General features: G+C 41.9%; 1 protein-coding gene across 2 annotated transcripts in view; it reads right to left on the reverse strand.

Annotated features, from left to right (window-relative positions):
* Positions 1 to 324: 324 nt before the first annotated feature.
* LOC118379711 (follistatin-related protein 5-like) overlaps positions 325 to 27,142 on the reverse strand; it is a 197,233-nt gene continuing 170,415 nt past the window's right edge. For both annotated transcript variants that reach the window (XM_052511664.1, XM_052511665.1), the window contains exons 13-16: positions 20,725 to 20,874; positions 17,895 to 18,002; positions 16,968 to 17,092; positions 325 to 3,323 (exon numbers count right to left, since the gene is read on the reverse strand). In XM_052511664.1, the coding sequence (XP_052367624.1) occupies positions 2,621 to 3,323; positions 16,968 to 17,092; positions 17,895 to 18,002; positions 20,725 to 20,874 (1,086 nt within the window). In that variant the 3' untranslated portion in view covers positions 325 to 2,620. The remainder of the gene's footprint in view (positions 3,324 to 16,967; positions 17,093 to 17,894; positions 18,003 to 20,724; positions 20,875 to 27,142) is intronic.

The following is a 27,142-nucleotide window of genomic DNA, read 5'->3' on the forward strand; positions in this document are numbered from 1 at the left end:
GTTATGTATGAGCACACACATTGTGTGGGTCTCCCTTAATCTCAAGCAGACAAGATTGGGTGTGGAATTAGTTTCATAAGAGTGACAAAAACTGCTGAATCAATATAAGGGTCATTCAAATTAAATTACTTTTCCAAAGCTCTTTCAAATAGATATTTGAGAAGGATACTGTATGTTCATATTCGCTGAATGTGTAAATGTGAGCAGCAGAACTGAAGAGGCTGAACTGTGTTGAACTTGTTTTTTCAAGGGCATTGATATTTGGGCTGAAACCATGTTTGAAACACATTTTCCACAGAAAGGAGATTCTGGCATTTTATATGGTATTTTCAAAGGTATATACTTTATTTTCAGGTAAAATGTCAAGCGTGTATTCTCTACATAAATAACGACCACATGAATCAACAAACAGTACATGGCTATAATGGAAATGACGACGTTTCAGTGGGTGACATCAAAATGTACTTGGTCAAGGATAGATGCGGTAAAGGGGTCAAGGGAAATCGAACAAAACAATGGAATTGCGTTGGAAATGAGTGGGGGAAAGGGCAATGGGGGAAAGATCCCGAGTCGCCTCATTGCCCCCCAGCAAAATTAGTCTACATTTAGGCTATTGTTTAAATTTGTATTTCACACTATGTTGAAGTAAAAATGGGATTATAATGCTTGTATGGATGTCAACCCCTACACATGTTAATGTCATCGTCACCAATCAACTGCATTACAGCGAAAAAACAACTTTGACTACCATCAACGAACGGGAGTTATTATTTAGAAGTCTCTTCTTCTAAACCTGAAAATCGGACATAAGTAAACACATTGTGGGCCTGTTTACAATACACAAATCATGACGGTTCTGACGAATATCCACTTTGTTCAATCAGATCTATTGAATGTGCGCCAATCTGGTCAATGGAACAGTGCGTTCCATTGACTCCTTTACCTCATCTATAGCGAGATGACCATGGTGCTCTTTTCATTTTTAAAAAGGAGGGTGCGTATACACTCGAAATAATGAACAAAGCCCTCAAAGTTGTGAAACATACCATGTTAAGGAACTCATTCAACTCTGCTTCTATATAAAGAACACAATAAGAAAAGTCAGAGGTAATCAGTACAGTCCTATGGGTATCAAGGGACAACACCAAACAAAATGTGATTTAAATGAACTGAAATTGAATTGACCAAATAAAACAAAACATCAAAATGTATTAAATGTCTCATTAATTGGAACATAAAACAGGACTGTCCATAAGACAACCAAGTGTCGAACATTTGAATTTAAAAAACTGGATTAACATATTCTTCATTGTGTTTGTGTTAGAGTGCTATGGTGAAAATGCATAGAAGGTGTACTTCGAGGAAACAATTTTGTGTCCTAAGCACAACGGGCCATGTACTTGTCAGGTTTCATAGGTACAACTGATTCATCCAACTGTGCTCTGCCTTGTAAGATTTTAAAATAAATGTGACTCGCATTTTAAGCTTATAAACCCAGGTCTCTCTCTACTTTCTCTATTCTCTCTTTACTGTCTCTCACTATATATTGTATACTCATTAGACTCATACAGCTCAAGGCCCTCTATGCTCTACAACCACAATAGCCCACTTCCAACTAAACAAATCTATCTTTCTTTCATTATTAAATATTTGTTACATTGCCAAAATTGACTGACAATATGCAAGTTTAAATATCATATATAGTATGACACCTTTTGGGCCAGGGGTATTCTTCAAATTGACATACACACACTGACATTGTGACACAAAGTGGGAAACTTTAATTAATTCATCCCACAAATATTAAGATGGATCAATGTATTAACATTGTCATTGAGACTTGGGTTGATGGACAAAATAGACCATTTGCTCTGTTGATGACTCTTTGAGATCAACGGTGACCAAGCAGCACTACATCATAATTGACAACTCAATCTCTCTGTCTCCACCTCAAATGAGACTGGATCTCAGCAAGAGCTTGTTTTAATTAGCCCAGAATGGGCTCCACGCCAGTCCGAGATGAAGAAAATTTGAAAAACATGGATTTTTGGAGCATCTCTCACCATGAAGAAGGGTCAAAGACAAAAAGATGTAATCTGCAGCCGCAACGGGAAACAATTAGGTTAATTCCTCTTTTGGAGTGTTTTCCTTCAAGGCACAGGAAAAAAAGAGGGAAAGGGGGTAAATGAAACAAAGGAGGACAACCTAGAAATCTTTTCTCTCTCGTTTTAGAGAAACGGCAGTTGATGTGATTATTGAAAAACATCTAGCCAATTGAAGTATGTGAGACTTGCAATCAAAAAAAGTCTAATATGCAGATAATTTGTCTAATTTTAACAGAGATCCTCTAGAAGATCTTGGAGAGCAACTTGATGTTGACTACATGTGGAACCACCCAGTTGAAAGCCAAGATTTCAACTCGGCTAGCAAACAACACCAACAAATCGCTCCCTATTTTTTGGAATGAAGGTCTCAGCATCCAAACGGTTTTGAACAGTCAATTCTGGCTTTGAAAATGTCTTACTTTTTTCGTCACACCCAATAAATTATATATCTGCAACAAAATTCAGTGCAACTTTACCTTAATAATAACATAGGATGTGTCTGAACACAGACAGGCCTACGACTCGCCAACCCACGCCACTACATTGCCTTTGATGACATCAGTGATCTCGCAGTTGAGCTTGTTGAGACGACCATCCAGGATGAAGATAGACTCTCTGGACGGGGTCATGAGGTATTGTCCGAAAAGTCCACTGCCAGTCATCACGCGGTTCCTACTGCTCCACGGCCAATCGGAAGTCTTGGTGGCCTCCTTCAGGCTCTTGATCATCTTCACATTGCCTGTGCTCAGCTCGACGTACAGAGAGTCCGTTTGGCGTCCCGAAATACCAAAGATGTTGTACTGGTGAACCTCGGTGAACGACGACTGGAAGGCCACGTCAGACAGGTGGAGGTTGGTGTGGATGTCGAAGGGTTTGCCAATCTCCCCGCGCACCGTGATCTGCTGGATCCTCATCAGGCCATCGAGGTCGTCCACCGTGACCAGGTAGTGACTGTCCGGGGACACATACGGGGTGCCGGTGACGTCCCCGTTGGGTCCAATCACAGAGTCTGTCACACTGTCCACGATGAGCTGGGGTTGGGTGGCGCCTGTGGAATCAGGCCTGCAGTTGACAAAGTAGTAGCCGCCAAGGTGGGAGTAAGCCAGAGACTTGGGGATGCAGTTGTACTCGCGCAGGCTGATGTTCTTCACTGACGACGTGGTCTCCAGGTTGATCTTGTGGAGTGCCGGTTCATTTCTGTGGAGGACGATTCCAAATCTAGACAGAAAGAAGACATTTTGAATGTTAATATACTTGTTCACGTGTTTTTGTGGCAAACATAAAACAAATATACGCACTTTAGAGGGTCGACACAAAAAAAACGTAAAAGTTATTTTATTTTATGCCTATTTATTAATGAATGAATGAATTAATTAATTAATACCTACAGGCTTGAAAATCATTTGCACATGCTTCCTGATTTCACATTAGATTAGAAATCATGCAAACTTCACCACGACTACAGTTACAGTACATTTACAACTGTGGAGAGTAGAATTACATTTATGCTTGTAAAGAGAAGTACTCGGTCTGTTATCCTCACGACTATTGAATAGGTGCACATTTTCCCCGCTTACGCTGTCATGAACATCTTAACAGTGACAGGGCCTGCCATTTTCACCACCTCTCCTATTATTATACTCTGAATGGACTAAATAGTTTTGACAGAGGGGTGTGAGAATCTCTTAGCTACAATATCTCAGTTCCTCAAAGAAAATGCCTTTAGATTGGTTTGAGAAGAAGAGCGGGGTGGATAAGGTCTAGACATTTCACATCAGTGGCCATTTTCTTATCGACTCAGATTAGCAATCTCTGCATGCGGAGTTGAAATTGTCTGCCCTATGCTTCATAGTAATAGATTTCAATGTGCATATTAATCATTGAAAATACTATATTATACATAAAAAATTATATAGTGATAATGACACATTAGAATTATCTCTTTTAAGTCTGGAGGGAGAAAGTGTGGGGCTGACAAGGCTCAATTAAATCTGAATGCTGTCTGATTAATTCTGACATGCACTTCAATCTTGGTATCATCCATCTTCTTTTATGCAATTTTAAACGCCCCCGCTGTCTGTTCATGTGGACAGAAATTCACAGTTAGAGAGTGATGGAGCACATTATCAGCACTGTGAAGTAAAGCATTGATCCAGAGATTGTATAGTCCATTTGGGAAGCTAGGGCTGGGGACTTCGTCATCAAATGGACTAATGGTTGATGTGAACTAGGTGCTGCATTGGGTTATAATGAGATAGGAGGGACTGCATGGTCCATTGCCATGGACTTGATCTTTTGATATATAAATAACCTTTAAAAATGTACTTTGGGAATTTCTCAAACTTCCAACACAAAACTCTCAGGAATTCTTCCCATTGAGCTTTTTATCCCACGACGAGCACTGTCGAATAAAAAATAAATCACACCCACAGGGAGCGAAGTGAATTCAAAGGTAACACATTCAAAAAAATCGCTATAATTTGATCAATGAGAGAAAGAGAAGAAAGGAAAGGAAAATACAGTTGCTGGTGGACTCCTGGTAGGGACAAAGAAGTACTGTGTCAGTGCAAGCAACTATGAATAGAATGAAGTGCCATGAGAACATATCATTAGTATAGTGTACATTGTAGGACATCCCTAGTCCCCATGATAAATGTCCTTACTCTCCACAAATGTGTTCATTGGGACAGATCAGTGAATTGAACACATCTACAGTTGTATAAAACAGAGTGCTTGATATATGAAGGTCAATATGACAATTTTTGTGGTCCTTCTGTAGCTCAGTTTGTAGAGCATGGCGCTTGTAACGCCAGGGTAGTGGGTTCGATCCCCGGGACCACCCATACGTAGAATGTATGCACACATGACTGTAAGTCGCTTTGGATAAAAGCGTCTGATAAATGGCATATATTATTATTATATTATTTTCCTTCAGCTTAATTTTATCTGAAAATAAGTAGTCCTAAAGTTTGGTTGGAAAAGTAATCAAGAACAATGGACTTGTTTACTTTCTTTATGAGTAAAAGTGACATTTGGGCTGGCTTTGCTTGTAAACCCATATCATATATCAACACATTGAGCAAAATACAAATTGACAGTTGTTTTTGTTGTTTTGTTATCAGCATGCCTCCCATGGGTACACTATGCAGATTTTTCCAAATACTGTGAAATTATGTGAAAAGTAACACTTGTGTGTTGAGTTATGAGCTGTATACTTTGTTGTACTTTTGATTGCATACTTTATAATAGTTTGCAATAGTTAGCTTTTTTGTTAATTGGAACTCCATTCATAAACAGAGGAAATTAAAGTTGTTGTCGTTAATGGGAGAGAACAGCAAAAAACATGGCTACTAATCTTGTTGCTATTTCCATTAGGCTTACTGTACAATTAATATCAAATTGACAAAAAGTAAGCCAGTGCAAGATGTATACCTGCTATAGAAGAATATCACAGAGTTTGCTTACTAGCAGAATGGAGTGAAGTTTAGTCTGTTATTTTAATGAATGTGATCCCCTAAAGAATCCTGGAGGCGACTCCGGGATGCTGGCCTTCTTGGCAGAGTTACTCTGTCCAGTGTCTGTGTTCTTTTGCCCATCTTAATCTTTTCTTTTTATTGGCCAGTCTGAGATATGGCTTTTTCTTTGCAACTCTGCCTAGAAGGCCAGCATCCCGGAGTCGCCTCTTCACTGTTGACGTTGAAACTGGTGTTTTGTGGGTAAAATTTAATGAAGCTGCCAGTTAGGGACTTGTGAGGCGTCTGTTTCTCAAACTAGACACTCTAATGTACTTGTCCTCTTGCTCAGTTGTGTACTCCTCTTTCTATTCTGGTTCGAGCCAGTTTGCGCTGTTCTGTGTAGGGAGTAGTACCCCGCGTTGTATGAGATCTTCAGTTTCTTGGCAATTTCTCGCATGGAAACGGCTTCATTTCTCAGAACAAGAATAGACGGATGAGTTTCAGAAGAAAGTGATTTGTTTCTGGTCATTTTGAGCCTGAAATCAAACCCACAAATGCTGATGCTCCAGATACTCAACTAGTCTAAAGAAGGACAGTTTTATTGCTTCTTTAATTAGCACACAGATTCCAGCTGTGCTAACATAATTGCAAAAGTGTTTTCTCATGATCAATTAGCCTTTTAAAATGATAAACTTGGATTAGCTAACAAAACGTGCCATTGGAACACAGGAGTGATGGTTGCTGATAATGGGTCTCTCTCTGTAAGGCTTTGTAGATATTCTCCCAAAAATCAGCCGTTTCCAGCTGCAATAGTCATTTACAACATTAACCATGATGTCTACAATGTATTTCTGATAAATCAGGTTATTTTAATGGACAAAAATATGCTTTTCTTTCAAAAACAAAGACATTTCTAAGTGACCCAAACAATTGTCAAAAACTCTGGTCACACAAGTCATAGACTGTTCTCTCTGCTAACACACGGCAAGCGGTACCGGAGCGCCAAGTCTAGGTCCAAAAGGCTCCTTAACAGCTTCTACTCCCAAGCCAAAAGACTGCTGAACAATTAATCAAAAGGGCCACACAGACTATTTCAATTAACACCCCCCTTTGTTTTTACACTGCTGCTACTCGCTGTTTATTATCTATGCATAGTCACTTTACCCCTACCTTCATGTACAAATGACCTCCGATACCCCCAGTATATAGCCTTGTTATTGTTCTTTTATTGTGTTACATCACATTTTTTTAACTTTAGTTTATTTAGTAAATATTTTTTAAACTCTATTTCTTGAACTGCATTGTTGGTTAAGGGCTTTGTAACTATGCATTTCACATTCAGGTTTACACCTGGCGCATGTGACTTTTTCAAAATTTGCTAAGTATGTAAAAAAAATATTATGCACTGCTTATGAATTGATTATGTAAGGGTTATGAATTTGCCATGTATGGGTTATGATTATGTCATGTATCGGTATGAATGTGTTATGTATGGGTTAATAATGTCCTTATTTCTAACCATCCTCCAATATGAAAATGTATGTATATTAAATAATGTATATTTAATAATGTATGTTAAATCATGTATATTTAATCATGCATATGAACACCGCAATGTATACCGACAAACTCTTACTGGCCATTGTCCATTCACAGACCTAAACGTAAAAACATGACATACAATACAGCCAACAAAACTTTCAACCCTGTTCGGCTCACCACCAAGCCAAGTAGACACAACAGCACAAAAGATTGGAACGGAATTGAAGTCCAAGACCTCAATAATAGAGTCGGCAAAAACATTGACTAGAGACTCCATGTGCCCTAAGATCACAATCAAGGGGCTCTTGTAAGCAGCGTTATCAGACGTTTCCAAGGGATAGGGTATTTAAAAAGGCCTTATGCACAACACCATATCACATATCATTCACAACTCCCCAATGCCCCCAGATGGTTTTGCCTGGCAAATCTAAAAGCCTTCAAAGCCTTTGTATATTGTGATGTTTAGTGCCCTGGACTCCAGTTTTGTGCTATGAGGTACACTGACTGCATATTGGTTTGGGGGAGTTGTTGGGCACACCCACAATGGATCGATCTTGGCTGAGGCTAATGGAGTTATTTAGCATGAAAAGCTATCAGTAGGTGTGCTCGATTGAGTTTAATCTGTCAAAAGTGGGCAGGGTTTGTTTTCAATTGGACCTAAAGGGTGAGAGTCCGCCTAGCCATTGGGAAGTTCAATCTTGTTCAATCTAGTGCACATAGGACAATGTGTACATGTGTTATGTGTGTGTGTGCATATGTGAATGTGTGTGGGTTTGGTGTGAGAGTGTCAGTGTAGTTAGTGTGTTTGAGTGAGTGTTTGTATACAGTGACCTCCAAAAGTATTGGGACAGTGACACAGTATTGACTTGAAATGATACAATGACTATGAGGTTAAAGTGCAGACTTTAATTTGTCAGCTTTAATTTGATTCAGCTTTAATTTGAGTCAGCTTTAATTTGAGTCAGCTTTAATTTGAGGGTATTTTTTATCAACAGCTGGTGAACCATTTAGAAATTTCAGCACCTTTTGCACAGTCCCCCCATTTTAGGGGACCCAAATTATTGGGACAAATTAACTTACAGTACCAGTCAAAAGTTTGAACACACCTACTATTTCAGGGTCTTTCTTTATGTTTACTATTTTCTACATTGTAGAATAATAGTGAAGACATCAAAACTATGAAATAACACAAATGGAATCATGTAGTAACCAAACCATTTTTAGATTTGAGATTCTTCAAAGTATCCACCCTTTGCCTTGATGACAGTATTGCACACTCTTAGCATTCTCTCAACCATCTTCATGAGGTAGTCACCTGGAATGCACTTCAATTAACAGGTGTGCCTTGTTAAAAGTTCATTTGTGGAATTTCTTTCCTTCTTAATGCATTGTAGCCAATCAGTTGTTGTGACAAGGTAGAAGTTGTATACAGAAGATAGCCCTATTTGGTCAAATACCAAGTCCATATTATGGTATTAACAGCTCAAATAAGCAAAGAGAAATGACAGTCCATCATTACTTTAAGACATGAAGGTCAGTCAATCCGGAAAATGTCAAGAACTTTGAATGTTTCTTAAGTGCAGTCGCAAAAACCATCAAGCTCTATGATGAAACTGGCTCTCATGAGGACCGCGACAGGAAAGGAAGACCCAGAGTTACGTCTGCTGCAGAGGATAAGTTCATTAGAGTTACCAGCCTCAGAAATTGCAGCTCAAATAAATGCTTCACAGAGTTCAAGTAACAGACACATCTCAACATCAACTGTTCAGAGGATTCTGTGTGAATTGCTGCATAGAAACCATGACTGAAGGACACCAATAAGAAGAAGAGACTTGCTTGGGCCAAGAAACAAGAGCAATGGACACTAGACCGGTGGGAATCTGTTCTTTGGTCTGATGAGTCCAAATTTGACTATACTGTATGTCTGAAAGTAGTCAAACGTTTAAGATTCGGTCCCATATTCCTAGCACGCAATGACTACATCAAGCTTGTGACTCTACAAACTTGTTGGATGCATTTACTGTTTGTTATGGTTGTGTTTCAGATTATTTTGTGCCCAATAGAAACTAATGATAAATAATATATTGTGTCATGTTTTGTCACTTTTTTTTTTGTAAATAAGAATATAATATGTTTCTAAACATTTCTACATTCATGTGCATGCTACCATGATTATGGATAGTGCTGAATGAATCGTGGATAATAATGAGTGAGAAAGTTACAGATGCACAAATATCATACCCCCAAAACATGCTAACCTCTCACCATTACAATAACAGGGGAGGTTAGCATTCACTAATGTGAGCTAGTTGTGAATTCCATACTGTAACTAGCTAGATCACTTGGCGTGTGCTGCACAACAGTGATTGACTCACAAGACTCTGGTCTCTCTTCATTGTGTGCTTGTAAACAAATGTGACTGGGGACTAGCGCTAAGCTTCATAATGAAAAATGATGTGATTGGTGACATGAAGAACCCGATCTGCAGGTATTTACTTAAAAAGTAGCTACAAATATTCACATTTATATAAAAATATTTTAAAAAACTTAAAATAAATAGTTCAACAGTAATGACGCTATTGAAAAACCATCCAATGGATATTTCCGAATACCCTGGTATACGGTACATAAGGTAAACACCCCAAGCCTAGTTAATTCTGCATTTCACGTTAAAGGAGAGATCAAGGGAGTTCATCTAAGTGAAACTTTTGCTTGTGGAGACACCAGAGCTTTCACAAAAAATAAATACAAGCGTTTTAATCTAGCAAGTACTCGGGATAGTCATTATTTCTTATTAGCATGGCGTCATGAATGAGCAAGAACTAGCTAATACTGGGGCGTAAAAGGATCAACATAGTTCGGGATGTATCCAAACCGAAATATGTAATGGGCAATTACACCATAACAGAGTGATGCTGAGACTCAGATTTATCCCTTTAAAATTTATGCCAATGAAAAACAAATGATTACAAAGTCAAACAAATCAACTCTATGCATAAGGATACACATTTATTTGAGGAACAGTGCAAATGCAAATTTTGCTAAAAGATTGATGGCACCAACAGCACAAACCATCATTCTGTTACCAAACTTTGCAACTGAACTGTTATTCAAGAATGGTTTACTTTGCAATCATTGGTTTTTGTTTGACATACATTTGAAAGTGAAAAATCTGAGTCTCAGCATTACTCTGTTACTGTGGAATTTCCTTTACGCACACATATTAGGCCACGTACTGTAATGTCTGGACTGTAATAATCCACCTCTGAGATACATCAAAAATATACAGCTGGGATCAAAATTAGGTTTAATAAAACACGTATTTTTGTTTCTTTTCAGAAACTTCTACATCTAAGAGACCATGGTGTTTGGCTTTCTAAACATACAGTTGAAGTCGAAAGTTTACACACACTTAGGTTGGAGTCATTAAAACTACTTTTTCAACCACTCCACAAATTTCTTGTTAACAAACTATAGCTTTAGCAAGTCTGTTAGGACATCTAATTTGTGGACGACACAAGTAATTTTTCAAACAATTGTTTTCAGACAGATTATTTCACATATTATACACCGTATTACAATTCCAGTGAGTCAGAAGTTTACATACACTAAGTTGGCTGTGCCTTTAAACAGCTTGGAAAATTACAGAAAATTATGTCATGGCTTTAGAAGCTTCTGATAGGCTAATTGACATCATTTGAGTCAATTGGAGGTGTAGCTGTGTATGTATTTCAAGGCCTACCTTCAAACTCAGTGCCTCTTTGCTTAACATGATGGGGAAATCAAAATAAATCAGCCAAGACCTCGGAAAAACAATTGTAGACCTCCAAGTCTGGTTCATCCTTGGGAGCATTTTCCAAATGCCTGAAGGTGCCACATTCATCTGTACAAACAAGTACGCAAGTATAAACACCATGGGACCATGCAGCCGTCACACCGCTCAGGAAGGAGACGCGTTCTGTTTCCTAGAGATGAACATACTTTGTTGCGAAAAGTGCAAATCAATCCCAGAACAACAGCAAAGGACCTTGTGATGATGCTGGAGGAAACAGGTATAAAAGTATCTATATCCACAGTAAAACGAGTCCTATATCGATATAACCTGAAAGGCCACTCAGCAAGGAAGAAACCACTGCTCCAAAACCGCTATATCTTTTTAAATATTTTTTTTATTTCACCTTTATTTAACCAGGTAGGCTAGTTGAGAACAAGTTCTCATTTGCAACTGCGACCTGGCCAAGATAAAGCATAGCAGTGTGAACAGACAACACAGAGTTACACATGGAGTAAACAATTAACAAGTCAATAACACAGTAGAAAAAAAGGGGAGTCTATATACAATGTGTGCAAAGGGCATGAGGAGGTAGGCGAATAATTACAATTTTGCAGATTAACACTGGAGTGATAAATGATCAGATGGTCATGTACATATTGGTGTGCAAAAGAGCAGAAAAGTAAATAAATAAAAACAGTATGGGGATGAGGTAGGTGAAAATGGGTGGGCTATTTACCAATAGACTATGTACAGCTGCAGCGATTGGTTAGCTGCTCAGATAGCAGATGTTTGAAGTTGGTGAGGGAGATAAAAGTCTCCAACTTCAGCGATTTTTGCAATTCGTTCCAGTCACAGGCAGCAGAGTACTGGAACGAAAGGCGGCCAAATGAGGTGTTGGCTTTAGGGATGGAGCGCGTGCTACGGATGGGTGTTGCCATCGTGACCAGTGAACTGAGATAACGCGGAGCTTTACCTAGCATGGACTTGTAGATGACCTGGAGCCAGTGGGTCTGGCGACGAATATGTAGCGAGGGCCAGCCGACTAGAGCATACAAGTCGCAGTGGTGGGTGGTATAAGGTGCTTTTGTGACAAAGCAGATGGCACTGAGATAAACTGCATCCAGTTTGCTGAGTAGAGTGTTGGAAGCAATTTTGTAGATGACATCGAAGTCGAGGATCGGTAGGATAGTCAGTTTTACTAGGGTAAGTTTGGCGGCGTGAGTGAAGGAGGCTTTGTTGCGGAATAGAAAGCCGACTCTTGATTTGATTTTCGATTGGAGATGTTTGATATGAGTCTGGAAGGAGAGTTTACAGTCTAGCCAGACACCTAGGTACTTATAGATGTCCACATATTCAAGGTCGGAACCAGCCAGGGTGGTGATGCTAGTCGGGCATGCGGGTGCAGGCAGCGATCGGTTGAAAAGCATGCATTTGGTTTTACTAGCGTTTAAGAGCCACGGAAGGAGTGTTGTATGGCATTGAAGCTCGTTTGGAGGTTAGATAGCACAGTATCCAAGGACGGGCCGGAAGTATATAGAATGGTGTCGTCTGCGTAGAGGTGGATCAGGGAATCGCCCGCAGCAAGAGCACAATCATTGATATATACAGAGAAAAGAGTCGGCCCGAGAATTGAACCCTGTGGCACCCCCATAGAGACTGCCAGAGGACCGGACAGCATGCCCTTCGATTTGACACACTGAACTCTGTCTGCAAAGTAATTGGTGAACCAGGCAAGGCAGTCATCCGAAAAACCGAGGCTACTGAGTCTGCCGATAAGAATATGGTGATTGACAGAGTCGAAAGCCTTGGCAAGGTCGATGAAGACGGCTGCACAGTACTGTCTTTTATCGATGGCGGTTATGATGTCGTTTAGTACCTTGAGTGTGGCTGGGGTGCACCCGTGACCGGCTCGGAAACCAGATTGCACAGCGGAGAAGGTACGGTGGGATTCGAGATGGTCAGTGACCTGTTTGTTGACTTGGCTTTCGAAGACCTTAGATAGGCAGGGCAGGATGGATATAGGTCTGTAACAGTTTGGGTCCAGGGTGTCTCCCCCTTGGGAGAGGGGGATGACTGCGGCAGCTTTCCAATCCTTGGGGATCTCAGACGATATGAAAGAGAGGTTGAACAGGCTGGTAATAGGGGTTGCGACAATGGCGGCGGATAGTTTCAGAAATAGAGGGTCCAGATTGTCAAGCCCAGCTGATTTGTACGGGTCCAGGTGTTTCAGCTATTTCAGAACATCTGCTATCTGGATTTGGGTAAAGGAGAACCTGGAGAGGCTTGGGCGAGGAGCTCCAGGGGGTGCGGAGCTGTTGGCCGAGGTTGGAGTAGCCAGGCGGAAGGCATGGCCAGCCGTTGAGAAATGCTTGTTGAAGTTTTCGATAATCATGGATTTATCTCCATGGACTTCACAGTGTCCCAGAACTTTTTGGAGTTGGAGCTACAGGATGCAAACTTCTGCCTGAAGAAGCTGGCCTTAGCTTTCCTGACTGACTGTGTGTATTGGTTCCTGACTTCCCTGAACAGTTGCATATCGCGGGGACTATTCGATGCTATTGCAGTCCGCCACAGGATGTTTTTGTGCTGGTCGAGGGCAGTCAGGTCTGGAGTGAACAATGGTCTGTATCTGTTAGTTCTGCTTTTTCTGAACGGAGCATGCTTATCTAAAATGGTGAGGAAGTTACTTTTAAAGAATGACCAGGCATCCTCAACTGACGGGATGAGGTCAATGTCCTTCCAGGATACCCGGGCCAGGTCGATTAGAAAGGCCTGCTCACAGAAGTGTTTTAGGGAGCGTTAGACAGTGATGAGGGATGGTCGTTTGACTGCGGCTCCGTAGCGGATACAGGCAATGAGGCAGTGATCGCTGAGATCCTGGTTGAAGACAGCGGAGGTGTATTTGGAGGGCCAGTTGGTCAGGATGACGTCTATGAGGGTGCCCTTGTTTACAGAGTTAGGGTTGTACCTGGTGGGTTCCTTGATGATTTGTGTGAGATTGAGGGCATCTAGCTTAGATTGTAGGACTGCCGGGGTGTTAAGCATATCCCAGTTTAGGTCACCTAACAGAACAAACTCTGAAGCTAGATGGGGGGCGATCAATTCACAAATGGTGTCCAGGGCACAGCTGGGAGCTGAGGGGGGTCGGTAGCAGGCGGCAACAGTGAGAGACTTATTTCTGGAGAGAATAATTTTCCAAATTAGTAGTTCGAACTGTTTGGGTATGGACCTGGAAAGTATGACATTACTTTGCAGGCTATCTCTGCAGTAGACTGCAACTCCTCCCCCTTTGGCAGTTCTATCTTGACGGAAGATGTTATAGTTGGGTATGGAAATCTCTAAATTTTTGGTGGCCTTCCTGAGCCAGGATTCAGACACGGCAAGGACATCAGGGTTAGCAGAGTGTGCTAAAGCAGTGAGTAAAACAAACTTAGGGAGGAGGCTTCTGATGTTGACATGCATGAAACCAAGGTTTTTTCGATCACAGAAGTCAACAAATGAGGGTGCCTTGGGACATGCAGGGCCTGGGTTTACCTCCACATCACCCGCGGAACAGAGAAGGAGTAGTATGAGGGTGCGGCTAAAGGCTATCAAAACTGGTCACCTGGAGCGTTGGGGACAGAGAATAAGAGGAGCCGGTTTCTGGGCATGGTAGAATATATTCAGGGCATAATGCGCAGACAGGGGTATGGTGGGGTGCGGGTACAGCGGAGGTAAGCCCAGGTACTAGGTGATGATGAGAGAGGTTGTATCTCTGGACATGCTGGTTGTAATGGATGAGGTCACCGCATGTGTGGGAGGTGGGACAAAGGAGGTATATAAAAGTCAGAATACAGTTTGCAACTGCACATGGGGACAAAGATCATACTTTTTGGAGAAATGTCTTCTGGTCTGATGAAACAAAAATTGAACTGTTTGGCCATAATGACCATCGTTATCTTTGGAGGAAAAAGGGGGGTGCTTGCAAGCCAAAGAAAATCATCCCAACCCGCGAAGCACGGGGGTGGCAGCATCATGTTGTGGGGGTGCTTTGCTGCAGGAGGGACTGGTGCACTTCACAAAATAGATGGAATCATGAGGGGCTAAAATTATTTGGATATATTGAAGCAACATCTCAAGACATCAGTTAAAGCTTGGTCGCAAATGGGTCTTCCAAATGGCCAATGACCCCAAGCATACTTCCAAAGTTGTGGCACAATGGCTTAAAGACAACAAAGTCAAGGTATTGGAGTGGCCATCACAAAGCCCTGACTTCAATTCAATAGAACATTTGTGGGCAGAACTGAAAAAGTATGTTTAGGCAAGGAGGCCTACAAACCTGTCTCAGTTACACCAGCTCTGTCAGGAGGAATGGGTCAAAATGCACCCAACTTATTTTGGGAAGTTAGTGGAAGGCTACCCGAAATGTTTGGCCCAAGTTAACCAGTTGGATTTAATTTTGGGATGAAAAACGTTCCCGTTTTAAACAAGATATATTGTCACGAAAAGATGCTCAACTATGCATATAATTCACAGATTTGGAAAGAAGACACTCTGACGTTTCCAAAACGGCAAAGATATTGTCTGTGAGTGCCACATAACTGATGTTACAGGCGAAACCCAGATAAAAATCCAACCGGGAAGTGCCACATTTTTTGAAACCGCCTCATGCCAATGACTCCTTATATGGCTGTGAATGAGCTACGAATGAGCTTACATTTTCCACGTTTTCCCCAAGGTGTCTATAGCCATTTTTTAAATTGCTTCTTATGAGAAACCAACTGCCTCGACGGATATATTATCGAATATATTTGTTAAAAACACCTTGAGGATGGATCCTAAACAACGTTTGCCGTGTTTCTGTCGATATTATGTAGCTAATTTTGAAAAAATTTGGCGTTATAGTTGTAGAATTTTTTGGTCGATTTCTCAGCCAAGCATGGTGAAGAAACGGGAGCTTTTTCGCCAACAAAAATAATATTTTTGGAAAAAAGGAACATTTGCTATCTAACTGGGAGTCTCCTGAGTGAAAGCATCCAAAGTTCTTCAAAGGTAAATTATTTAATTTGTTTGCTTTTCTTATTTTTGTGAAAATGTTGCCTGCTGCCAGCAGAGCCTAGCATAGCATTATGCCATGATAAACTTACACAAATGCTTGTCTAGCGTTGGCTGGAACGCATATTTTGAAAATCTGAGATGACAGTGTTGTTAACAAAAGGCTAAGCTTGTGTTGGAATATATTTATTTTATTTAATTTGCGATTTTCATGAATAGGAAAAGTTTCTAGGGGTATTTATGTCCGTTGCGTTATGCTAATGCATTTGAGGCTATGATTACGCTCCCGGATACGGGTTTGCTCGCCGCAACAATGTAAAGGCAATGCTACCAAATACTAATTGAGTGTATCTAAACTTCTGACCGACTGGGAATGTGATGAAAGAAATAACATCTGAAATAAATCATTCTCTCTACTATTATTCTGACATTTCACATTCTTAAAATAAAGTGGTGATCCTAACTGACCTAAGACAGGACATCTTTACAAGGACTAAATGTCAGGAATTGTGAAAAACTGAGTTGAAATGTATTTGGCTAAGGTGTATGTAAACTTCCGACTTCAACTGTAAATTCTGTTTACTTTTCTGTGTTTTTTAGCAACCCTTTCAGGCAGATCTTGGTGGACCTAATTACAACTAGGGCTAGCGAATGCAACTCGCCGGGAGACTGTTAACATTCTTAAATCCCGGAGACCTCCTACTTGGCACTTGGCTTCCTCCACCTCTCCAACTTGGTAATGTGCCAGCTTTCTGTATCAAGTTAAGCTTCGGAGTCTCGGTGAGTGTCCGTCAAAAGCGCATGGTCCAAATCAATCTGCTCTGCATATGTCGACTCTTTGTTGCTGACAAGTGGTGGTTCAGTGAACGCGCCCCACCCACTTTCCTGAAGGCGCTTTCCTGAGGGCGCTTATCCGAGGCAAGGGGGAGGGGGTGATGCTCGGGAGTTAAATGACTGTCTTTAGATTCACTCTCAAACACCGACACTCTCGCACACACACACCCACACACACATGCACACACACTGACTCTCTCACACACACCGACACTGACATACCTGATGTGATTAATGATGAGGCTAGAGGCAGGAATGAAGAAATCATCCACCCTATCAAAGTGTCTGCCGACTGGCTGGGTGTGGACGGTATGGTGGGACACACTCCCGCTGGCCTGATTGATCACCTAGCACCAAACCAGGAGAGAGGGAGGGGAGGGGAACGGAGGAGAAGAGGGGGGAGATATTTAACATGAGCCACATGAATTATTCACTGTGTTTGCCTCCTGTATCGCCTCTGACACAAACTCACACTGCTAGGAGAGGCCCTGTGTGTGTGTGTGTGTGTGTGTGTGTGTGTGTGTGTGTGTGTGTGTGTGTGTGTGTGTGTGTGTGTGTGTGTGTGTGTGTGTGTGTGTGTGTGTGTGTGTGTGTGTGTGTGTGTGTGTGTGTGTGTGTGTGCACGCGCCCACAGGCAGGCTAGTCTTAATTATGCCTCAATGCACTAGAGAGACTGGCACCTCCTAACAACCCGGCAGCAGTGCTGGCTAATAACTTGTATCGAGCTGCAAACAGAAAATGCCACCTGGAACTGTGCCATCTGGGAAAGGGTTGTTGACAAAACTTGGATTGACAGTTGAGAATGTGTACCAATGGAAGAATAGTAATTATTAGAAGGCACATCAATTGTAAGGCACATCACAATGATTTGACACCCTCTCATAACATATATATATATATATATACAATACATATATATATATATATATGTATTGTATATATATATATATATATATATATATATATATATATATATATATATATATATATATATATATACAATACATATATATATATATATGTATTGTCAATAAACAGTGAGTTACACTAAACATTATAGTATTTGACATAAATAGGCTTACTTTAGTATCAAGAAAGTATCAAAACCAACACAATGTATTGTATTTTGGTGTGATATCAAACAGTTACCTGCAGAGTGGGGAAGTTCCTCTCCATGTCTCCCCAGCTGAGGACCCACACCTGGTCGTGGGATTTGTCATAGTGCAGCTTCACTGGGTAAGGGTCGGTGCTCACCGTCTGAAAGCACACACAAGGATAAACCTCATATAGCACAGCTCTTCATCAGTCTCATCACGCTTTAGATTTCCTGGCGTGCCAGGTGGACTTTTGGGAGTTTTGCATGGGTTTCATCACGCCAGGCGAGCTCAATCAAGCACAGCTTGGTACAAGCACAACTATTTGAAGCCATGACTGCACTTAAGAGCAACTCAGGAAAATTCAACACCGTTTTTGAACAGATATACATTTGACGGTCAGCACAGCCCATATCAAAACTTTCCTCACTTGCTAATGCATTGGATTTGACAGGAAGAATCCAGTTTTCCTTTTTAACAAGATAGAAGGGAGGCTCGCCTTTTTTATGTATGAGATGTTTGGAGGTGGAGCAGCATTTCAAATCAAGCGGTAACAGTGGCAATTGCTCTACAACAACAAAGAAATTGCTTTCAATCCGTATAAATTCCTTGACACCTGGCTATGATGTGTTCCAGTCGGCTCCGGCGGATGAGACATGTCTGTGACAGCTGAGTGGCTCCCATGCATTATGTCCACTCGGGTACAGATTGACAGTAGCCAACACACGATGAGAACAGAGAGAAAAACAACACAACACTAGTTTGGTCCAAAAAGCTATAATTGTCATTCTTTCTAGGAAATTAGAGCAGACACCAAAACAATCTCAATGGTATTTTTGTCCTTCCCGTAATGTCAAGTTTAGTCTACTATGAAATCGTAATGGCGCATTTTAACTGGCTGCTTCATGGTAAAGTGTATGGTATTACAGTGAGAGTAAACACGTCGTGACGGGATTGATCATACGAGGAGATATGAGAGAGATGTGTTGAGTCCTAGCTAATCTCTGAGGGTGTAGTCATCAGAGGGAACAGGTGTGCACACAATGTTGTTGTTCTCTTCCCCTCCTGCCTCTGGAGGAGTGTTACTGCATCCATAGTCACTTGTTCCTACTCTGTGTCTGTGATAGTGGCTATGCTATGAGTTACACAGAATAAATAAGGTATGCTGATTTTTGTTATTGAAATAAGTACTTTATAACTTTATAAAGTTTATGTATAATGCATACAATACAGTGGTACCAACTATGTAGGACATTTCTCACCACACTATTCAAAGATACACCTATCCAGTCAATGTAAAGCTACACATAGTAGGTTAATTTAAAGCTACACCTCGTAAGTTAATTTAAAGCCACACATAGTACGTTCATTTAAAGCTACACCTAGCCAGTCAATTTAAAGTACAACTACATTTTCGGAGACAATATCATTTTTCTTTCCTTGGTAGAGCTGAGGGACGATCAGGTGGCTAATTAGCATTAGCTCATCTAAAGTAATGAAACCAAACCTCCACATGACCCAATAATGAGCCTGAGACGATCGCAACAACCTGACTACCGGTGGGCCCTGGGGAGTTTTTTGCAGCAGAAATTGGGCACTTTATGGTCTCCTTGCAGAGTCCTTTTACTCTGAGACACACACACCTTTTTAAGCCGGAACGTACACAACCTGCTTAAGGCACCCTCCTACTGTAATAACATTGGATCCTTTCCGTCCATCATAACCATTCCCATGCAATGATAGGCTGACAATTATTATTATTTATTTTTTTGTGGGGGGCGGGGGTCATGGTCAGCAATGATGTAGAGGTAAAATAATAGGTGGGTAAATGTTAATTGCCGTTTACAGTGAATAAAATAACACTCCCTATATTTTCAATGCATTTTTCCACAAAGCTTCAGTTGAGTCAGAATTCATCTTGATACAAATGCACTGTCCTTCATTTAGGAGCTCAGTTATTTTCTTGTGATAAATATTTGGATTTCATTGTTTGAATGTCATTTCCGTAACCCGACCAAAAGATGTGTGCCTTTAAAAAAAACTTAAACCAGTGAAAGCTGGTGCCAGTGCTCAGATAGGTACAATTGATTGTGTTACATGGGGCGGCAGGTAGCCTATTGGTCAGGGCGTTGGGCCAGTATCCCTTAACTGACAAGGTAAAAATTGTCATTCTGCCCCTGAACAAGTCAGTTAACCCACTGTTCCCCAGTAGGCTGCCATTGTAAATAAGAATATGTTCTTAACTGACTTGCCTATTTAAATAAAGGATAACAAAATGTAAATCTTTTACATCCTTTTACAACTAGTGTATATAACCTGACCATGAGTGGTGTAGTGGAGGGTAAATGCACATAAAGGATGTTGACACAACTTTTTTATCTAGCATAAGTGTTTACACACCTATTGTGAAACAAGGCTGTGTCCTTCCATTGACCAGAATAGCTAGCTTTTGGGCTACATTTTTGTCAGTTATTGTGAATAGTGTAACCCTCTCTGAAACATCAACTTCGTAATTTATTCAATGATGTTTGGAAACAATATTAAAAACAACAGAAAAACACATTTGCATTGAAAGTGTGAAATCAAATATTCAAGGTCCTTTTGACTCAATGCTTCCTCTATGAATGCTTTGAATGCCATGGAAATAGACACATTGGAGTGAGGAGAATGGGCATAGATATGAAAAGGGCACAATAACACATTTTTATAACAATACAACATTACAGACATTGCTTTGTTGCCAATTGTCTGCCATCTAGGGGACTTCCTAATATGGATGCCATACTTTTGGTTTGGCATTGTGTTTACTCCATAACACTCCACAGCAGAACCTGTCCAAAGATGAAGGTAATGTTGATTATTACATTTTTGGGGCCCGAATTTACCTGGACAGCCTTCTGAGCTGTAATGTCGACGACAAGCACCCTGGCCAAGGTTGGCTGTGTAACATAAATAAATGTGTCCTTCACGTTGACTGCCGATGACCACACACACTTCTGCTCAGCCTCCCCCGCTGACTTGGGGCAGACCTCAGCCTGAAAATAAAACAACCACACAACCACACACAGTTAATACTGTACATATACAGTGCTACATTGATAAAGATGACAAGTTATCTTTATCTTCTTTCTTCCCCCTGAAGCTAGGACAACAGAGTGCTGGATAAGAGCGTCTGCTAAGTTACTAAAATGTTAATTATTTTATCAGCCATCCCCAAGTCCAAGCCTCTCTTATCACAACAGCAATACACACACATACACACAGATTGCTGTGTTCTGGTATGTTATGCAAGAACCAACATCTCCCATCTCCCTACCGCCTGTGTGCAAGCCACCACAGTCCATATATCCACCCCCCTCAACCTGGCTAAATTTGGCATGCTGTACACGTGTGGACTGAGCTGTGCAGGCTCTGTCCTTCTATCCTCTGCTCTGTCCCTGTGTCCCCTCCCGTGGCCTGTGAGCCCAGCTCAGCCCCAGCGTCTGTTCTCTGTTCTGGGATGTGGGAGGATTTGTTTGGGGCATCATGGCCCGGTTTGGGCCACGCAGTCGCATCCTACTGTCACAGAGGGGGGTTTCTCTGACAGGTGTCACACATCGCCACGGGCCCAATCCCCTCAGTAAACCCAAGATTTGACATCCAGCAGAGAGTGTGAATGGCAGAGTGTGTGTATGTGTGTGGCCGTTGGTTTGTGTGTGGGTACTACTGGGCAGAGAGGATGACTTTCATGTGAAGATGGTGTCCTGTTGATTTGCCAATATACCATTCCAATACTACACACATCAAATCAAATTGTATTTGTCACATACACATGGTTAGCAGATTTGAATGTGGGTGTAGTCAAAACAACTACCAAATACACACAAATCAAAAGGGGTGAATGAGAATATGTACATGTAAGTATATGGATGAGCGATGGCCGAGCGACATAGGCAAGGTGCAATAGATGGTATAAAATACAGTATATACATGTGATATGAGTAATGTAAGATGTGTAAACATTTTTAAAGTACCATTACTTAGAGAGCATTGTATAAAGTGACTAGTGATCCATTTATTAGAGTGGCCAGTGATTGGGTCTCAATGTAGGCAGCAGCATCTCCGAGTTAGTGATTACTGTTTAGCAGTCTGATGGCCTTGAGATAGAAGCTGTTTTTCAGTCTCGGTCCCAGCTTTTATGCACCTGTATTGACCTCGTCTTCTGGATGGTAGCGGTGTCAACAGGCACTGGCTCAGGTGGTTGATGTCCTTGATGATCTTTTTGGCCTTCCTGTGACATAGGGTGCTGTAGGTGTCATGGAGGGCAGGTGGTTTGTCCCCGGTGATGCATTTGTGCAGACCGCACCACCTTCTGGAGAGCCTTGCGGTTGAGGCCGGTGCAGTTGCCGTAGCAGGCTATGATACAGCCCGACAAGATGCTCTCGATTGTGCATCTGTAAAAGTTTGTCAGGGTTTTGGGTGACAAGCCAAATTTCTTCAGCCTCCTGAGGTTGAAGAGGCGCTTTTGCACCTTCTTCACTCATACTGTCTGTGTGGGTGGACCATTTCAGTTTGTCTGTGATGTGTATGCCGAGGAACTTAAAACTTTCCACCTTCTCCACTGCTGTCACTTCGATGTGGATAGGGGGAGCTCCCTTCTGCTTTTTCTTGAAGTCCACGATCATCGTCTTGGTTTTGTTGATGTTCAGTGAGAGGTTATTTTCCTGCACTCACCTCCTCCCTGTTGGCTATCTCGTTGTTGTTGGTAATCAAGCCCACTACTGTTGTGTCGTCTGCTAGCTTGATGATTGAGTTGGAGGCGTGCATGGCCACGCAGTCGTTGGTGAACAGGGAGTACAGGAGGGGGCTGAGCATGCACCCTTGTGGGGCCCCAATGTTGAGGGTCAGCGAAGTGGAGATGTTGTTTCCTACTTTCCCCACATGGGGGCGGCCAATCAGAAAGTCCAGGACCCAATTACACAGGGCGGGGTTGAGACCCAGGGCCTCCAGCTTGATAATGAGCTTGGAGGGTACTATGGTATTCAATGCTGAGCTGTAGTCAATGAACAGCATTCTTACATAGGTAGTCCTTACATAGGTATTGTCCAGATGGGATAGGGCAGTGTGTAGTGTGATGATGATTGCGTCGTTGGTGGACCTGTTGGGACGGTATGCAAACTGAAGCGGGTCTAGGGTAGCCATTAAGGTGGAGGGGATATGATCCTTGACTACAGTGCCTTGCAAAAGTATTCATCCCCTTATCGTTTTTTTCCCATTTGCTATGAAGCCCCTAAATAAGATCTGGTGCAACCAAATACCTTCAGAAGTCACATAATTAGTTAACTAAAGTGTGCAATCTAAGTGTCACATGATCTGTCACGTGATCTCAGTATATATACATACACCTGTTCTGAAAGGCCCCAGAGTCTGCAACACCACTAAGTAAGGGGCACCACCAAGCAAGTGGCAACATGAAGACCAAGGAGGTCTCCAAACAGGTCAGAGACAGAGCTTTGGAGAAGAACAGATCAGGGTTGGGTTATAAAATAATATCTGAAAGTTTGAACATCCCACAGAGCACCATTAAATCAATTATTAAAAAATGGAAAGAATATGGCACTACAACAAACCTGCCACGATAGGGCCGCCCACCAAAACACACAGACCAGGCAAGGGAGGGCATTAATCAGAGAGGCAACAAAGAGACCAAAGATAACCCAGAAGGAGCTGCAAAGTATCTGTGCATAGGACCACTTTAAGCTGTACACTCCACAGAGCTGGGCTTTACGGAAGAGTGTCCAGAAAAAAAGCCATCGCTTAAAGAGAAAAATAAGCAAACACGTTTGGTGTTCGCCAAAAGGCATGTGGGAGACTCCCCAAACATACAGAAGAAGGTACTCTGGTCAGCTTATTGGCCATCAAGGAAAACACTATGTCTGGCGAAAACTCAACACCTCTCATCACCCCGAGAACAACATCCCCACAGTGAACCATGATGGTGGCAGCATCATGCTTTGGGGATTTTTTCATCGGCAGGGACTGGGAAACTGGTCAGAATTGAATAAATTATGTATGGCGCTAAATACAGGGACATTCTTGATGGAAACCTGTTTCAGTCTTCCAGAGATTTGAGATTGGGACGGAGGTTCACCTTCCTGCAGGACAATTACCCTAAGCATACTGCTAAAGCAACACTCAAGTGGATTAAGGGGAAACATGTACATGTCTTGGAATGGCCTAGTCAAAGCCCAGACCTCAATCCAATTGAGAATCTCTGGTATGACTTAAAGATTACTGTACACCAGCAGGACCCATCCAACTTGACGAAGCTGGAGCAGTTTTGCCTTGAAGAATGGGCAACAATCCCAGTGGCTAGATGTGTCAAGTTTATAGAGACATACCCCAAGAGACTTGCAGCTGTAATTGGTGCAAAAGGTGGCTCTACAAAGTACTGACTTTGGGAGGATGAATAGTTACTGTATGCACGCTCAAGTTTTCGGTTTTGTTATCTTATTTCTTGTTTGTTTCACAATAAAAAATATTTTGCATCTTCAAAGTGGTAGGCATGTTGTGTAAATCAAATCTATTTTAATTCCAGGTTGTAAGGCAACAAAATAGGAAAAATGCCAAGGGGGGTGAATACTTTCGCAAGCCACTGTAGTCTCTCAAAGCACTTCATGATGACAGAAGTGAGTGCTACGGGGTGGTAGTCATTTAGTTCAGCCTTTTTGGGTACAGGAACAATGGTAGAAATCTTGAAGCATGTGGGGACAACAGACTGGGATAGGGAGTGATTGAATACGTCCGTAAACACACCAGCCAGCTGGTCTGCGCAAGCTTTAAGGGATGCCATCTTGACCAGTAGCCTTGCGAGGGTTAACACGTTTAAATGTTTTACTCATGTCAGCCACGGAGACCTAAGATCTACATACAGTAGGTCTTAGCTCGAGTGCTTATGTTCACGTGGGTGCTCATGTTTATGTAATCAGATGTGCCGAATACAACAGGTGTAGGTAGACCTTACCATGAAATGCTTACTTACAAGCCCTTAACCAAAAGTGCAGTTCAAGAAGAGTTAAGAAAATATTTACCAAATAAACTGAAGTAAAAAATAATAAAAAGTAACACAATAAAATAACAATAACGAGGCTATATACAGGGGGTACCAAGTCAACATAACATGTACAGGTTAGTCTAAGTAATTTGTACATGTAGGTAGGGGTGAAGTGACTATGCATAGACAAACAGCGAGTAGCAGCAGTGTACAAAACAAATGGGGGGGGGGTCAATGTAAATAGTCTGATGGCCTCTTCATTAATTGTTCAGCAGTCTTATGACTTGGGGGTAGAAGCTGTTAAGGAGCCTTTTGGTCCTAGACTTGGTGCTCTGGTATTGCTTGCCATGCGGTAGCAGAGAAAACAGTCTGACTTTGGTGACTGGAGTCTCTGACAATTTTTGGGGCTTTCCTCTGACTCCGCATATTATATAGGTCCTGCATGACAGGAAGCTTGGCCCCAGTGATGTACTGGGCTGTACACACTACCCTCTGTAGCTGTCAGATGCCGAGCAGTTGCCATACCAGGCGGTGATGCAACTGGTCAGGATGCTAACGATGGTGCAGCTGTAGAACTTTTTGATGATCTAGGGACCCATGCCAAATCTTTTCAGTCTCCTGAGGGGGAAAAGATGTTGTTGTGCCCTCTTCACGACTGTCTTGGTGTGTTGGGACCATGATAGTTCGTTGGTGATGTGGAAGCCAAGGAACTTGAAACTCTCGACCCGCTCCACTACAGCCCTTGTAGTCCACTATCAGCTCCTTTGTCTTGCTCACATTTAGGGAGAGACTGTTGTCCTGGCACCACACTGCCAGGTCTATGACCTCCTTCCTAAAGGCTGTCTCATTGTTGTCAGTGATCAGGCCTACCACTGTTGTGTCGTCAGCAAACTTTTTAAAATAAAAAAAACAAGACGAAAATGTAACCTTTATTCAGTTAAGAACTGACTTGCCTAGTTAAATGATGAGCTTTGTGGGCACTATGGTGTTGAATACTGAGCTGTAGTCAATGAACAGCATTCTCACGTAGGTGTTCCTATTGCCCAGGTGGGAAAGGGCAGTGTGGAGTGCGATTGAGATTGCGTTGTCTGTGGATCTGTTGGGGCGGTATACGAATTGGAGCAGGTCTGGGGTATCTGCTGTTGATATGAGCCATGACCAGCCTTTCAAAGTACCTCATTGCTACCGACGTGAGTGCTACGGGGTGGTAATCATTTAAACAGGTTACGTCAACTCCCTTTAGCACAGGGACTATGGTGGTCTGCCTGAAACATGTAGGTATTACAGACTTGGTCAGGGAGAGGTTGAAAATGTCAGTGAAGAGTAGAAGTCCTGGTAATCCATCTGGCCCCGCTGCTTTGTCAATGTTGACCTGTTTAAAGGTCTTGCTCACATCGGCTACGGAGAGTGTTATCACACAGTCGTCCAGTCGTAACTGTTAGACCATTTACTTTCAATCACAGACTTGGCAGTCAACAAGATAAATGAAGATACATTTTCATGGACATGTTTGTGATCAAAACTATTAAAACCTCTGGGATTTAATCAGATTTCTAATTTCTGCCTCTATCAAATCAGAATCCATCTGGAGAATGAATACCTTAGAGACTACCTCAGAGACTCTACCTCTACCCTCCTGTAGACAACACTGCAGTATGTCGCAACTGAGCATGTGTGAAACCCTAGGCAGCTAAGCAGAAAAAAACATGTCAGTTTCAACCAACATTGTCCTTGGATCAAATGAAAAGATTTAGAAGTATAGAAAACATAATGTGAAGCTTGTTGGGCGAGCAAGCTGCCTGGGGACAATTTGTGCTCTGTAGATCATATTTGATTTTGTAGTACAAGTAAGACTAATCCTTAGCCTTGGACACAACAAACACAAACCTTCAACCTAAAAAAACATGTTCTGTAGCCTCCCTTGCTTCCTGCCTCAGGAAATATGTCCGCCTCCCTACTCACTGTACTAGGAATTCCTCACAGCATTGCATCCCCTCTTCATCTGCCACGTGTATCACAGTAAGACGGCCATATACTACTTAAGAATAATTAATTGTTGGGTCGTTACCATGAACGATCAGTCAATGCTCATCTACACTAGGGATCCAGAATGAACTTAAGCCTCTGAGCTAATGTACTCACACAACATTCCCTGTAGACAGTGCATGTGCTGCTGCCATAGAGTTCACTGTGATTGATATTCTAATACAGACACAGTCTCTCAGAGGAGCCCGGGCCTGATCGTTGTACATTCATAGCGCACCTTCGCA

This window comes from Oncorhynchus keta, chromosome 4, assembly GCF_023373465.1.
Source record: "Oncorhynchus keta strain PuntledgeMale-10-30-2019 chromosome 4, Oket_V2, whole genome shotgun sequence".
Taxonomy (NCBI): Eukaryota; Metazoa; Chordata; class Actinopteri; order Salmoniformes; family Salmonidae; genus Oncorhynchus; species Oncorhynchus keta.